At 64.8% G+C, this 15,293-nt stretch overlaps 3 protein-coding genes across 3 annotated transcripts; all 3 read right to left on the reverse strand.

The window, feature by feature from the left end:
• Window positions 1-201: 201 nt before the first annotated feature.
• Window positions 202-4,287, reverse strand: LIM2 (lens intrinsic membrane protein 2). Its single transcript, XM_062639727.1, has 4 exons — window positions 4,064-4,287; window positions 3,094-3,234; window positions 2,832-2,966; window positions 202-337 (listed from the first exon to the last, which is right to left on the reverse strand). Exons 1-4 carry the CDS (start codon window positions 4,230-4,232, stop codon window positions 270-272), a joined length of 513 nt encoding a protein of 170 aa, XP_062495711.1. The 5' UTR covers window positions 4,233-4,287; the 3' UTR covers window positions 202-269.
• A 1,446-nt stretch (window positions 4,288-5,733) lies between these two features.
• On the reverse strand, window positions 5,734-14,595 carry LOC134174584 (V-type proton ATPase catalytic subunit A-like). Its single transcript, XM_062639726.1, has 14 exons — window positions 14,337-14,595; window positions 14,124-14,252; window positions 12,383-12,597; window positions 12,138-12,275; window positions 11,892-12,043; window positions 10,753-10,915; window positions 10,559-10,667; window positions 9,070-9,192; window positions 8,863-8,977; window positions 8,718-8,781; window positions 7,303-7,506; window positions 6,253-6,347; window positions 5,994-6,165; window positions 5,734-5,907 (listed from the first exon to the last, which is right to left on the reverse strand). The coding sequence occupies exons 1-14, from the start codon at window positions 14,416-14,418 to the stop codon at window positions 5,815-5,817; spliced, it is 1,854 nt and encodes a 617-aa protein (XP_062495710.1). The 5' UTR covers window positions 14,419-14,595; the 3' UTR covers window positions 5,734-5,814.
• Window positions 14,596-14,900: 305 nt separating this feature from the next.
• On the reverse strand, window positions 14,901-15,287 carry PFDN2 (prefoldin subunit 2). The gene is made up of 2 exons (XM_062639725.1): window positions 15,199-15,287; window positions 14,901-15,091 (listed from the first exon to the last, which is right to left on the reverse strand). Exons 1-2 carry the CDS (start codon window positions 15,268-15,270, stop codon window positions 14,912-14,914), a joined length of 252 nt encoding a protein of 83 aa, XP_062495709.1. The 5' UTR covers window positions 15,271-15,287; the 3' UTR covers window positions 14,901-14,911.
• Between the last annotated feature and the right edge of the window lie 6 nt (window positions 15,288-15,293).

Consider the following 15,293-nt stretch of genomic DNA (forward strand, 5'->3'; position numbering starts at 1 on the left):
CTATCCAAAACTTGGCCCGGGGGGGGGGCTGACTTTGAAACACCCCCCCCCCCCCAAATTTGGGGTCACCAAATCGCACCGGACACCATTTATTGGCACAGCAAAATCGGGGTACAACGGGGGGTGCGGGGAGCTCAGTGCAGCAGTGACCGAGCACAACTCAACACAGCAGTGAGCAGCACAGTGGGGTGCCCCCCCCCCCCGGGCTCCCGTGGGGATCAGGGGGGGACAAGGGTGGGAGCGGGGGCCCCCGGGGTGCTTGGTGCCCCTCAGGCACCCACCTCTTCGGAGCTCTCTGGAGACGAGTCCTTGTGGGCAGAACAGAGGTGGAAAAGCCCTGGGATGGGGGGAGAAGGAGGGGGCTCCGTGTGGGCAGGGGGAGGACAAACTGCTCAGCACAGCAGTGACCCCCATGCTGCAGAGCCCAGACACAGCTCAGCACAGCAGTGACCCCATCCTGTACAGCCCGGACACAGCTCAGCACAGCAGTGACCCCATCCTGTACAGCCCAGACACAGCTCAGCACAGCAGTGACCCCATCCCCATCCTGTACAGCCCGGACACAGCTCAGCACAGCAGTGACCCCATCCCCATCCTGCACAGCCCAGACACAGCTCAGCACAGCAGTGACCCCCATCCTGCACAGCCCAGACACAGCTCAGCACAGCAGTGACCCCATCCTGCACAGCCCAGACACAGCTCAGCACAGCAGTGACCCCATCCTGCACAGCCCAGACACAGCTCAGCACAGCAGTGACCCCATCCCCATCCTGCAGAGCCCAGACACAGCTCAGCACAGCAGTGACCCCATCCCCATCCTTTACAGCCCAGACACAGCTCAGCACAGCAGTGACCCCATCCTTTACAGCCCAGACACAGCTCAGCACAGCAGTGACCCCATCCTGTACAGCCCAGACACAGCTCAGCACAGCAGTGACCCCATCCCCATCCTGTACAGCCCAGACACAGCTCAGCACAGCAGTGACCCCATCCTGCAGAGCCCAGACACAGCTCAGCACAGCAGTGACCCCATCCCCATCCTGCACAGCCCGGACACAGCTCAGCACAGCAGTGACCCCATCCTGTACAGCCCAGACACAGCTCAGCACAGCAGTGACCCCATCCCCATCCTGTACAGCCCGGACACAGCTCAGCACAGCAGTGACCCAATCCCCATCCTGCACAGCCCAGACACAGCTCAGCACAGCAGTGACCCCATCCTGCACAGCCCAGACACAGCGCAGCACAGCAGAGCCCCCATCCCCATCCTGAACAGCCCAGACACAGCTCAGCACAGCAGTGACCAGACACAGCTCAGCACAGCAGTGACCCCATCCCCATCCTTTACAGCCCAGACACAGCTCAGCACAGCTGACACAGCCCAGACACAGCTCAGCACAGCAGTGACCCCACCCCATCCTGTACAGCCCAGACACAGCTCAGCACAGCAGTGACCCCATCCCCATCCTGCAGTGACCCCATCCCCATCCTGCACAGCCCAGACACAGCTCAGCACAGCAGTGACCCCATCCCCATCCTGCCCAGACACAGCTCAGCACAGCAGTGACCCCATCCCCATCCTGCACAGCAGACACAGACACAGCAGTGACCCCATCCCCAGCACAGCCCAGACACAGTGACCCCATCCCCATCCTGTACAGCCCAGACACAGCTCAGCACAGCAGTGACCCCATCCCCATCCTGCACAGCCCAGACACAGCTCAGCACAGCAGTGACCCCATCCCCATCCTGCACAGCCCAGACACAGCTCAGCACAGCAGTGACCCCATCCCCATCCTGCAGAGCCCAGACACAGCTCAGCACAGCAGTGACCCCATCCCCATCCTGCACAGCCCAGACACAGCTCAGCACAGCAGTGACCCCATCCCCATCCTGCACAGCCCAGACACAGCTCAGCACAGCAGTGACCCCATCCTGCAGAGCCCAGACACAGCTCAGCACAGCAGTGACCCCATCCCCATCCTGTACAGCCCAGACACAGCTCAGCACAGCAGTGACCCCATCCCTATCCTGCAGAGCCCAGATACAGCTCAGCACAGCAGTGACCCCATCCCCATCCTGTACAGCCCAGACACAGCTCAGCACAGCAGTGACCCCATCCCCATCCTGCAGAGCCCAGACACAGCTCAGCACAGCAGTGACCCCATCCTGCAGAGCCCAGACACAGCTCAGCACAGCAGTGACCCCATCCTGTACAGCCCGGACACAGCTCAGCACAGCAGTGACCCCATCCTGTACAGCCCAGACACAGCTCAGCACAGCAGTGACCCCATCCTGTACAGCCCAGACACAGCTCAGCACAGCAGTGACCCCATCCTGCAGAGCCCAGACACAGCTCAGCACAGCAGTGACCCCATCCCCATCCTGCAGAGCCCAGACACAGCTCAGCACAGCAGTGACCCCATCCCCATCCTGCAGAGCCCGGACACAGCTCAGCACAGCAGTGACCCCATCCCCATCCTGTACAGCCCAGACACAGCTCAGCACAGCAGTGACCCCATCCTGTACAGCCCAGACACAGCTCAGCACAGCAGTGACCCCATCCTGTACAGCCCAGACACAGCTCAGCACAGCAGTGACCCCATCCCCATCCTGTACAGCCCAGACACAGCTCAGCACAGCAGTGACCCCATCCTGCAGAGCCCAGACACAGCTCAGCACAGCAGTGACCCCATCCCCATCCTGCAGAGCCCAGACACAGCTCAGCACAGCAGTGACCCCATCCCCATCCTGTACAGCCCAGACACAGCTCAGCACAGCAGTGACCCCATCCCCACCCAGCAGTGCTCGGGCAGCGGGGGCTCCATTACCTGCGGAGCTGATGAGGGCAGCAGCCACCCAGCCCAGGATGTAGGACCAGGAGAAGCGCCAGGCAGTGCGGGCCGGCCCCAGCAGCCTCGGGGTGCCGGCCGTGTACAGCCCCAGCCCCAGCAGCGCCAGGAGCCCTGCGGGCACAGCGCTTGGATCAGCAGCGCCGTGAGAGCCTGGCATAGACCGGGCCCAGCTCAGTGCATCAATGCTGCCCCGGGGACTGGCCCCATAGCCCCCCCCCTTATGCTCGTCCCCACGTACCAGCCAGGAGCAGGGTGGCACCGGCCGCACGGACACGCACCCGCCAGGCCCTGGCGGCCGCAGCGCAGAGCCCCATGGCGAGGCCGGCAGTGGCCATGAGCACCGAGAGCAGCATCAGCACCCGCGTGGCCTCCCATAGAGCTGGGGGGGGGACACACGGGAGTTGGGGACACGAGGGGGACCCCGAGACATGGCCCCACGTGCAGCTCACAGAGACCAGGCACAGCGCAGCGCAGCAGTGATGGGCACAGCTCAGCGCAGCAGTGACCCCCATCCCCACCCCACAGAGACCAGGCACAGCGCAGCGCAGCAGTGATGGGCACAGCTCAGCGCAGCAGTGACCCCCATCCCCACCCCACAGAGACCGGGCACAGCTCAGTGCAGCGGTGACCCCCATCCCTACCCCAGAGAGACCAGGCACAGCTCAGGGCAGCAGTGACCCCCATCCCCAACCCACAGAGAGGACACAGAGCAGTAGTGACCCCCACATCCCCACCCCACAGAGACCGGGCACAGCTCAGCAGTGATGGGCACAGCTCAGCTCAGCAGCGACGGGCACAGCTCAGCAGTGACGGGCACAGCTCAGCTCAGCAGCGACGGGCACAGCTCAGCAGCGACGGGCACAGCTCAGCAGTGATGGGCACAGCTCAGCAGCGACGGGCACAGCTCAGCAGTGATGGGCACAGCTCAGCAGCGACGGGCACAGCTCAGCAGCGACGGGCACAGCTCAGCAGTGATGGGCACAGCTCAGCAGCGATGGGCAGAGCTCAGCTCAGCAGCGATGGGCACAGCTCAGCTCAGCAGCGATGGGCACAGCTCAGCAGCGATGGGCACAGCTCAGCAGCGATGGGCACAGCTCAGCTCAGCAGCGATGGGCACAGCTCAGATCAGCAGTGATGGGCACAGCTCAGCAGCGATGGGCACAGCTCAGCTCAGCAGTGACGGGCAGAGCTCACCACACAGTGCGTACCGGGGGTGCCAGGGTGGGGGCCGCAGTGTCCCCCGCCGCAGATGCGCCACAGCCCGATGCTGGCGCTGCCACCGGGCACCCGGCGCTGCAGCCAGGAGCCGGTGGCCGTGGCCACCAGGAGCAGCCCCAGGCCGCTGGCCCCACAGAGCAGCCCCCCCCCCGCCGGCATCGCCCTGTGTGGGGACACGGGGGGGACATTGCCAGGGGAAGGGGGGGATCTGGGGTGGGAGCAGCAGGGGACACCCATGGGGACATCTCCAGGGGACATGGGGGTGGCATCGCCAGGGGATGCAGGGGACACCCATGGGGACATCTCCAGGGGACATGGGGGTGGCATCGCCAGGGGATGCAGGGGACACCCATGGGGACATCTCCAGGGGACATGGGGGTGGCATAGCCAGGGGATGCAGGGGACACCCACAGGGACATCTCTGGGGTGGCATTGCCAGCGGATGCAGGGGACACCCATGGGGACATCTCTGGGGTGGCATCGCCAGCGGATGCAGGGGACACCCATGGGGACATCTCCAGGGGACATGGGGGTGGCATCGCCAGGGGATGCAGGGGACACCCATGGGGACATCTCTGGGGTGGCATCGCCAGCGGATGCAGGGGACACCCATGGGGACATCTCCAGGGGACATGGGGGTGGCATCGCCAGGGGATGCAGGGGACACCCATGGGGACATCTCTGGGGTGGCATCGCCAGCGGATGCAGGGGACACCCATGGGGACATCTCCAGGGGACATGGGGGTGGCATAGCCAGGGGATGCAGGGGGACACCCATGGGGACATCTCTGGGGTGGCATCGCCAGCGGATGCAGGGGGACACCCACAGGGACATCTCTGGGGTGGCAGCACCAGGGGATGCAGGGGACACCCATGGGGACATCTCCGAGGGACATGGGGGGACCTGGTCATGCCAGCACCAGGGGATACAGGGGACACCCGTGGGGACATGAGGGGACCTAGGGGAACTCATGGGGACATCACCAAGGGACGCATCCATGGGGACATCTCTGAGGGACATGAGGGACACCCATAGGGACATTGAGGGACATTGGTGGTGGCATCTCAAGGGGACCCCCATGAGGACACCTGTGAGGGGGGTGCAGGGGACACCCATGGGGACACCTTTGAGGGACATGGGGGACACCCATGGGGACATTGGGGGACTCGAGGGGGGCATCTCAAGGGGACCCCCATGAGGACACCTCGGGGGGGGGGGGGGGGATGCAGGGTTCACCCATGGGGACACCTTTGGGACTGTCCCTGGCAGCCAGGGTGGGCACCTCCAGGGTATGGGGGTACCCGGGGGTGTCACCTCAAGGGACATTGGGGCCAGACACCCCCCCCCCCCCCTCCAGGGACACTTACCCCCCTTCAGCACCGCTGTCTCTCCGTGTCCCTCTGCCCCTCAATGGGGACAGTGCCATTGTCAGGGACACAATGTGCGGAAGGTTCTGGATGCTGACACGGCACAAGCGTGGCAATGGGGGGGGGGGGCAATGGGGGGGGTGGGACAATGGACACAGCCAGGGGGTGTCTCCTTGCTCGTCACCATCTTGGTGGCCCCATGTCCCCCCCCAAACCCCTCCCAGTGGTTTCCCAGTGTGGAGTCAGGGGGACCCCCCCCAAGCCGCACCCATGGGTGGGGGGGACACCACGATTGTCACCTCAGGCCCTTTATTGGGGGTACAGAGGGAAACCCGAGGGGACCCCCCCACCCTGTACCCCCCCTGTTGTCCTCTCAGTCCTCCAGGTTGCGGAAAGCCGCCTGCATCTCCTCATTGAGCTGAGCGAAGGCTGCGGTGATGTTGGCTTCGCCGTCCTTCACCGGGTCCTGGGGACACGGGGGACGCGGTGACACCGGTCCCTGCAATGGGGGGGGGGGGGTGTGTCACCCCACACCCCCACCCCAATCCCCACCTTGAACTTCATGGCGCTGAGCTTGTAGAGGATGTCCCCGAGGCTCTCGCGGATGGTGGCCCAGGTGACGCGGTGCTCGCCCGGGCCCGCCGCCTCCACCGCGTGCCGCGCCAGCTCGTAGAACGTCACCATGTTCTGCAGCATCCCCACCGTCTTGTAGAAGGGGCAGAACCTAGGGGGGGCCAGGGCTGGGTATTGGGGGGTGCTGGGGGGTGCTGAGGGGTGCCGGGGGGTGCCGGGGGTGCCGGTGTTCCGGTACCTGTCGTACGAGGAGTAACCGTTCTGCTGCAGGAAGTCGTCCTTGAGCAGCTTGGCCACCTCCAGCGTCACTTTGTCAGCCTCAGCCAGGGATGCCTATGGGGGGACGGGTGTGGGGTGGCCTTGTCCCATCCTCACCCCATTGCCCATGTCCCCAGCCCCTATCCCATATCCCCGTTCCCACCCTGTATCCCATATCCCCATCCCATCCCCATACCCCCATCCCCACCTCATCGCTGTCCCTACCATGATTCCATCCTGTATCCCCCAGCCCATCTCCATCTAGTGTCCCATATGCTTATTCCCATCCTGCACCCCATATCCCCATCCCATATCCCCATTCTCATCCCATAAACCCAATCCCCCATCCCATCCCCCATATCCCCATCCCTCCCCATCCCATCCTTACCTCTGTCCCACCACCATCCCACCCCGTACCCATCCCATATCCTATATCCGCATCCCTCCCCATCCCACCCTTCTCTCTGTCTCACCACCATCCCATCTCATACCCATCCCGTACCTGTCCCGTACCCATGCCATACCCATCCCGTATCCGTCCTGTACCCATCCCACACCCATCCCATTCCCATCCCGTACCCATCCCGTATCTGTTCCGTACCCGTCCCATACGCATCCCGTACCCAACCCATATCCATCCCACACCCATACCGTATCCACCCCCTACCCATCCCATACCCATCCCTTACCCATCCCTTACCCATCCCTTACCCATCCCATATCTATCCCGTACCTATCCCGTACCCATCCTGTATCCATCCCTTACCCATCCCTTACCCATCCCTTACCCGTCCCTTTCCCGTCCCGCACCCGTCCCGCACCCGTCCCGTATCCATCCCGCACCCGCCCCGCATCCATCCCGTACCCATCCTGTATCCATCCCTTACCCATCCCGCACCCGTCCCGCACCCATCCTGCACCCAACCCGTATCTGTACTGTACCCGTCCCGCACCCATCCCGTACCCATCCCGCACCCATCTTGCACCCACCCCGCTCCCATCCCTTACCCACCCCTTACCCACATCCCACCTTCCCCACGAGCTGCACGATCTCGGCCAGCTCCTCCTCCTCCTGCAGGATCTCCCGGGCGCGGCTGCGCAGCGCCGGGAACTCGGGGTGCAGGCGCTCGTAGTGGGGCTCCAGCGCCCGCAGGTACCGGCTGTAGCTGATGAGCCAGTTCACGGACGGGAAGTGCTTCCGCTGCGCCAGCTTCTTGTCCAGCCCCCAGAACACCTGCGGGACCGGCACAGAGGAGGGGGGGTCACACCGGGATGGGGGGGGGCATCAGGGATTGGGGGGGGGCACCAGGGATAGGGGTCAGGGGGGGATCACACCGGGATGGGGGGGTCACCAGGGATGGGGTGGGCAAGACCGGGATGGGGGTCAGGGGGGTCACATCGGGATGGGCGGAACACCAGGGATGGGGGGGTGTCACGCAGGATGGGGGGGGATCACCCGAGATGAAGGGGGTCAGGGGGGGTCACCCTGGGATGGGGGGGGAGCACAAGGGGTGGGGGTCAGGGGGGGTCACACGGGGATGGGGGGGGTCACCAGGGATGGGGGTCGGGGGGGATCACACCGGGATGCGGGGGGGTCACCGGGGATAGGGGTCAGGGAGGGTCACACAGGGATGGGGGGGTCACCAGGGATGGGGGGGTCACCGGGGATAGGGGTCAGGGAGGGTCACACAGGGATGGGGGGGTCACCAGGGATGGGGGTCAGGGGGGGTCACACCATAATAGGGGTCAGGGGGACACACTGCGATGGGGATTAGGGGGGGGTCACACTGCAGTGGGGGGGTCAGACCGGGATGGGGGGTTCACACCATGGTGTGGGTGGGAGGGGGGGGTCACAGCAGGATGGAGGTCAGAGGGGACACGGGGGATGGGGGTCACGGAGGGTCACACTGCAATAGGGGTCAGGGGAACACACTGCAAGGGGATGGTCAGATGAGGGGGTCAGGGGGGGTCACATCGTAATAGGGGTCAGGGGGACACAGTGGGATGGGGATTAGGTGGGTGACACTGCAATGGGGAGGTCAGACGGGGGGCTCACACCAGTATGGGTGTCAAGGGGGTCACACTGCAATGGGGGGAGTCAGATAGAGGGGTTGGGGGGGTCACACTGGGATTGGGATGTGGGGGTTACACCAGTATGGGTGTCAAGGGGGTCACACTGCAATGGGGGGGGTCACACTGGGATTGGGGGGGGGGTCACAACCATATGGGTGTTAGGGGGGTCACAATGCAATGGGGGGTCAGATAGAGGGGTCAGGGGGGCCACACTGGGATTGCGATGGGGGGGTCACAATAGTATGGGTTTCAAGGGGGTCACACTGCAATGGGGGGGTCAGACCATGGGGGGGGGGGGTCAGTGGGATCACACTGCAATGGGGGTAGAGGGCACCGCACCGTGACTGGGGTCCCCCGTTGCACCCCACTCACCTGCACGATGCCCAGCGTGGCCGAGGTGACAGGGTCGGAGAAGTCCCCTCCCGGGGGTGACACGCTGCAGGGGACGGGGAAGGGGGGTGTGAGGGGTGTGAGGGGGGTGTCAGGAGGGGGGGGTCCCCCCATGTCCCCCACTCACGCTCCGATGATGCTGACGCTGCCGTGGCGGGAGGGGTTCCCGAGGCACCGCGCGCGCCCGGCGCGCTCATAGAAGGATGCGAGGCGGGCGCCCAGGTACGCGGGGTAACCGCTGTCTGTGGGGAGCCAGGGTTGGGGGGGGGGGATCAGGACAGTGGGGGGGACACCCCCCGCCCCCCCCCCCAAGGCCCCCCAGGTTTGGGCTCACCCGCTGGCATCTCGGCCAAGCGCCCCGAGATCTCGCGCAGCGCCTCGGCCCAGCGCGACGTCGAGTCGGCCATCATGCTGACGTGGTAGCCCATGTCGCGGAAGTACTCGGACAGCGTGATGCCTGCGGCGGGCACGCGGCTTCGCACCCCTGTGTGTGCCTGGCACACCCGTTGTGCGCCCCTTGCACACCCCTGTGTGCCCATTGCACACCCCTGTGTGCGCCCAGTGCACACCCATTGCACACCCATGTGCGCCCATTGCACACCCGTTGTGCACCCCTTGCACACCCCTGTGTGCCCTTTGCACACCCCTGTGTGTGCCCGTTGCACACCCACTGCACACCCATGTGCGCCCATTGCACACCCGTTGTGCGCCCCTTGCACACCCCTGTGTGCCCATTGCACACCCCTGTGTGTGCCCATTGCACACCCATGTACGCCCATTGCACACCCATGTGTGCGCCCATTGCAAACCCGTGTGCGCCCATTGCACACCCCTGTGTGTGCCCATTGCACACCCATGTACGCCCATTGCACACCTATGTGCGCCCATTGCACACCCATGTGCGTGCCCATTACACACCCCTGTGTGCACCCATTGCACACCCGTTGTGCGTGCTCATTGCACACCCATGTACACCCATCGTACACCCGTGCCCATTGCACACTCATTGCGCACCCATTGCACACCCATGTGTGCCCATTACACACCCCTGTGTGTGCCCATTGCACACCCATTGTGCACCCATTGCACACACTGGTGTGAACCCATTGCACACCCATGTGTGCCCATTCCACACCCATTGTGCACCCGTTGCACACCCATGCGCACCCATTACACACCCATGTGTGTGCCCATTGCACGCCCTCTGTGCACCCATTGCACACCCATGTGCGCCCATTGCACGCCCTCTGTGCACCCATTGCACACCCATGTGCGCCCATTGCACACCCATGTGTGCGCCCATTGCACACCTGTGTGTGCTCCCACTGCACTCGTGTGTGCCCGCTGCACAGCCCTGTGCGCCCATTGCACATACCTGTGCACCCATTGCACACCCATTGTGCACCCATTGCACACCCGTGTGTGCCCATTGCACACCCATTGTGCACCCATTGCACACCCGTGTGTGCCTTGCACATCCATGTGTGCCCATTGCACACCCCTGTACACACAATGCACACCCGTGCGCCCCTTGCACACCCATGTGCTTCCCTTGCACACCCCTGTGCACTGATTGCACGCCACTGTACACCCACTGCACACCCCTTTGCGCCCATTGAACACCCGTTGCGTGCTCCTTGCACCCCCCTGTGCTCTCATTGCACACCCCTGTGCATGCCTTGCACACCCACTGTGCTCTCCAGCAACCTCATGGCCACCACCCCTGCGCCCACAGCCCACGCACGCCGGTGCCTTCGTGTCAAGCGCACACGCGTGCTCACCCGTGCCACAGGCACGACCCCAGCCCGCCCTGGCGCACGCACCCGTGTAGATGGAGGCTTCACGCGCGGCCACCGGCATGTTGGAGGTGTTGGCCACCAGCGTCGTGCGCTTCATGATGGTCTCTGTCCTCCCGTCCACCTCCATGGTGAGCTGAGGATGGCGGTACCACGGTGACCGCCGCATCCCCGTCCCCATGGTGCCAGCATCCCTTTGGTACCACCGTCCCCGTGCCCACCTCGGGGAAGTCCCGCAGGACCTCGGACATCTCGTTGCCGCGCTCGCCGCAGCCCACGTAGACGATGACGTCGCTGTTGGAATACTTGGACAAGGACTGGGAGATGACGGTTTTGCCACAGCCGAAGGCGCCGGGGATGGCCGTGGTGCCGCCCTGCACGCACCTGGGGACGGGGGCACGAGGGGATGGGGACACGAGGGGTGGACGAGAGCGGTGGCCATGGGGGGCAGAGGGGCTGACCCCACCACACCACTGCATCCCCGTGGAGGTGGGAGGCAGGAGGGATCCTCAGCCCGCATCCCTCGGGACTTTCTGGAGTGAGGGTGACCCTCACGGTCGCCACCCCTGTCCCTGTTCCCAACCCCATCTGTATCCCAACCCTTGTCCCTCTCATCTATCCTTGTCCCTTATTCTCATCTCCAGCCCTATCCCTACTTCCACCCCTGTCCCATATCGCTCTCTCCCCATCCCTGTCCCCAGCCTATCTCTCTCTGTTCCATATCCCCAATCCCATTCCCTGTCCCTATCCCCATCTCTTCCTCTCATTCCCTCTGCGATCTGATCCCTGACCCGTGTCCCCATTCCTAACGCTGCCCCTTATTCCCACCTCCAACCCTATCCCCACTTCCATCCCTGTCCCACATCGCTCTCTCCCCATCCCTGTCCCCAGCCTCTCTCTGTTGCATATCCCCAATCCCATTCCCTGTCCCTATCCCCATCTCCATCTCTATCCCCATCTCTTCCTCTCATTCCCTCTGTGATCTGATCTCTGACCCGTGTCCCCATCCCTAACGCTGCCCCTTATTCCCACCTCCAACCCTATCCCCACTTCCATCCCTGTCCCACATCGCTCTCTCCCCATCCCTGTCCCCAGCCTACCTCTCTCTGTTCCATACCCCCAATGCCATCGCTGTTCCCCATTCCCTGTCCCTATCCTCATCTCCATCTCTATCCCCTGCCCCTTATTCCCTCTGTGATCTGATCCCTGTCCCCGTGTCCCCATCCCTAACGCTGCCCCTTATTCCCACCTCCAACCCTATCCCCCTTCCATCCCTGTCCCACATCGCCACCTTCTGTCTCCATTCCCATCTCTGTCTCCGTCCCCATCTCCCAGCCCCGTTCCCGGCCCCGTTCCCTACGGGAAGAGGGCGTCCAGCACCCGTTGTCCCGTCAGCAGCGGGTGATTCGCGGGCAGCTTCTCTGCCACGGGCCGGGTCTGGCGCACGGGCCAGACCTGCAGCATCGTCAGCTTCTCCGTGGAGCCCTGGAAGTCCAGCTCCAGCACCACGTCCTGGGGACGGGACAGAACGGGACGGGCAGGACCCGCATCCTCCTCCCCCATCATCACCCCGAGCCCCGGTCCCGGTCCCGGTCCCGGTCCTCACCGAGACGCTGTAGCGCCCGGGGGGGGCGATGTAGGTGACGGTGCCCCGGCTCCGCGGCGGCACCATGATCCTGTGCTGGATGAGCGAGTTCTCCGCCACCGACCCATAGATGTCTCCACCGGTGAGGTGGCTCCCGACCTACGGGGCAGCCGTGAGGGCGAGTGATGGGGCTGCGACCCCCGGGGGGTGCCGGGACAAGGTGGGTTTGAAGGGGGGGGGGGGTGTCCCCACATCGGGCCACGCACTCGGATGTCCTTGCTGGGGGCAAAGTCCCAGTCGAGGTGGCGGGCGAGCGCGGGGACGTTGGTGCCCCGCGGGATGTAGATGCTGTGCGTGAGCTCCGCGATGTCCCGCAGCGGGCGCTGGATCCCGTCGAAGATGGAGCCGAGGATGCCGGGACCCAGCTCCACCGAGAGCGGCTTCCCCGTGCGCAGCACCGGGTCCCCCACCTGCACTCCCGCTGTGCCGCGCTCAGGAAAGGGCACCGGGAACACGGGGGGGGGACCACGGGGCAGGATAGGGGGGACCGGGAAGGACCAGGGGGGACAGGGAAAGGTGTGGGGGGATAAGGAGGGGACAGGGCAGGATGGGGGGAGCGGGAAGGACCAGGGGGAACAGGGAAAGGTGTGGGGGGATAAGGAGGGGACTGGGCAGGATGGGGGGGAGCAGGAAGGACCAGGGAAAGGTGTAGGGAGTTAAGGAGGGGACAAGGCAGGACAGGGGGAGCGGGAAGGACCACGGGGGACAGGGAAAGGTGTGTGGGGATAAGGAGGGGACAGGGCAGGATGGGGGGAGCGGGAAGGACCAGGGGGGACAGGGAAAGGTGTGGGGGGATAAGGAGCAGACAGGGCATGATGGGGGGAGCAGGAAGGACCAGGGGGAACAGGGAAAGGTGTGGGGGGATAAGGAGCGGACAGGGCAGGATGGGGGGAGCGGGAAGGACCAGGGGGACAGGGAAAGGTGTGGGGGGATAAGGAGGGGACTGGGCAGGATGGGGGGGAGCAGGAAGGACCAGGGAAAGGTGTAGGGAGTTAAGGAGGGGACAAGGCAGGACAGGGGGAGCGGGAAGGACCACGGGGGACAGGGAAAGGTGTGGGGGGATAAGGAGGGGACAGGGCAGGATGGGGGGAGCGGGAAGGACCATGGGGGACAGGGAAAGGTGTAGGGAGATAAGGAGAGGACAGGGCAGGATGGGGGGAGCGGGAAGGACCATGGGGGACAGGGAAAGGTGTGGAGGGATAAGGAGGGGACAGGGCAGGATGGGGGGAGCGGGAAGGACCATGGGGGACAGGGAAAGGTGTGGGGGGATAAGGAGGGGACTGGGCAGGATGGGGGGAGCGGGAAGGACCATGGGGGACAGGGAAAGGTGTGGAGGGATAAGGAGGGGACAGGGCAGGATGGGGGGAGCGGGAAGGACCATGGAGGACAGGGAAAGGTGTGGGGGGATAAGGAGGGGACTGGGCAGGATGGGGGGAGCAGGAAGGATCAGGGGGGACAGGAAAAGGTGTGGGGGGATAAGGAGGGGACAGGGCAGGATAGGGGGGAGCGGGAAGGACCAGGGGGGACAGGGAAAGGTGTGAGGGGATAAGGAGGGGAGAGGACATGGGGAAAGGGCAGGATGGGGAGAACAGGAAGGGGACAGGGAGAACAGGACAGGATAGGGTCCCATGTTAGGGACCAAGAAGAGAGCAGGACAGTGGGGACAGGGCAGCACAGTGGGGACATGGAGGGGACCGGGCAGAGAGAACAGGATAGGATGAGGGGACGGTGAGGACAGGACAGGGAAAATGGGACGGGATGGAAGGACAAGAAAAGGATGGGGGGGGGGGACAGGACAGAATTGGGGGAACAGGAAGGGGACAGGATGAGGGAACAGGAAAGGGATGGGGGGACAAGGGAAGATGGCAGGTGACTGGAGGGGGGGTATAGGAGAGAGTGAAGGGATGCAGGATGGCGGGATGGGGGCACACAGGGGCAGCAGGATACAGGTCTCCTCATAGACCTGGAGCGTGGCCATGTCCCCCTCCAAGCGGATGATCTCCCCCACCAGCTCGGCGTGCCCCACGCGCACCAGCTCGTACATGGCTGCTCCCGCCATGCGTGAGGCCGTCACCACTGCGAGGACACCGGGATACGGCACCGTCACCGACCAGCCCCATCCACCAACACCCCCCCCCCCGGTGCTCCCCCGTGCGGTACCGGGCCCCGAGACGCCGTGGACGGAGCCCATCAGGCTCTCATGCTCAGCCTCGTCCAGCCGCGGTGCCCTGGTCCCCTCCATGGTGTCCTCTGCCAGCCCCGGTGGCACCGGTGTTATATGGGGCCGGTGGCCGCAGGGAACCGGCCGGGCCCGGTGGCGGTGACGCCGCAGGCGGGGGCTGTGTACAGTCAACAGCGCAGTGCCACGTGCCAGCGCGCACCGGCACGCACCGGCTTCGGCAGGGGCACGGTGACACCGTCCCTGCCCGCTGCCACCACCTCCCAGCACCCCCATATTCATCCCCCACCCCACAAAGAACCCCTTCCCCTGTCTTTTGAGGCCCACCCCCCGCCATGGCACCCATCACCCCCATCCTCACCCATCACCACTGCTGAGGGGGAGCTCTGGAAGTCGCTTGGGGCAAAACGGGGGGGTCTGAGCCTATATGGGGCTGCACCCCCTTTCCCTCCACCCCCCACCCCAGCCCCCTTAGCACCCACAACCAAAGGGGGGAAAAAACCCCAACATTTATTTAACAAAAGCACAATGAGGAGGAGGAAGCCGGGACCCGGCGCTACGAGACCAGGACCCCGGCAGAGCCTCCCTTGGCCGCGGCCCCCCCGGCCCCATCGCCGGGCGGCTGCCGGGGCTCATCCTCGCCCACCAGGCGGATCTGGTGCTGCTCCCGGAACTCGTTCAGCTCCCGGCCCTTGGCCTGCAGCTGCTGGTTCAGCGTCGCGATGATTTTGCTGATCTGGAGGTGGGGGGGGGAAGGTAAAAGCGGCTCCCCCGGTGGTGGTGGTGGTGGGGGGGAGTACGGGGCACACACACGGGATGGGGACCCCCCCCCGTTCCCCTGACCTGCTCCTTGTTGCTCTCCAGCGCGGGCAGCACCTCCTTGACCGTGCGCTCCACCAGGATGCCCCCCACCATCCGGTAACACTTCCGCGTGGGGT

This window comes from Pezoporus occidentalis, unplaced genomic scaffold (genome assembly GCF_034315485.1).
Source record: "Pezoporus occidentalis ecotype Australia unplaced genomic scaffold, CSIRO_AGI_Poc_V1 ctg614, whole genome shotgun sequence".
Lineage (NCBI taxonomy): Eukaryota > Metazoa > Chordata > Aves > Psittaciformes > Psittacidae > Pezoporus > Pezoporus occidentalis.

Coding starts and splice junctions, on each gene's coding strand:
- LIM2 (XM_062639727.1), bottom strand. CDS start 4,232: ATGCCGGCGGGGGGGGGGCTGCTCTGTGGGGCCAGCGGCCTGGGGCTG. Junction 3,235..4,063: donor CCCCCACCCTGGCACCCCCG/GTACGCACTGTG, acceptor TCCCCCCCCCAG/CTCTATGGGAGGCCACGCGG. Junction 338..2,831: donor TGCCCTCATCAGCTCCGCAG/GTAATGGAGCCC, acceptor CCCCCATCCCAG/GGCTTTTCCACCTCTGTTCT.
- LOC134174584 (XM_062639726.1), bottom strand. CDS start 14,418: ATGGAGGGGACCAGGGCACCGCGGCTGGACGAGGCTGAGCATGAGAGC. Junction 12,598..14,123: donor CCAGGTCTATGAGGAGACCT/GTATCCTGCTGC, acceptor AGCGCGGCACAG/CGGGAGTGCAGGTGGGGGAC. Junction 5,908..5,993: donor TCAGCGCCATGAAGTTCAAG/GTGGGGATTGGG, acceptor CCGTGTCCCCAG/GACCCGGTGAAGGACGGCGA.
- PFDN2 (XM_062639725.1), bottom strand. CDS start 15,270: ATGGTGGGGGGCATCCTGGTGGAGCGCACGGTCAAGGAGGTGCTGCCC. Junction 15,092..15,198: donor TGGAGAGCAACAAGGAGCAG/GTCAGGGGAACG, acceptor CCCCACCTCCAG/ATCAGCAAAATCATCGCGAC.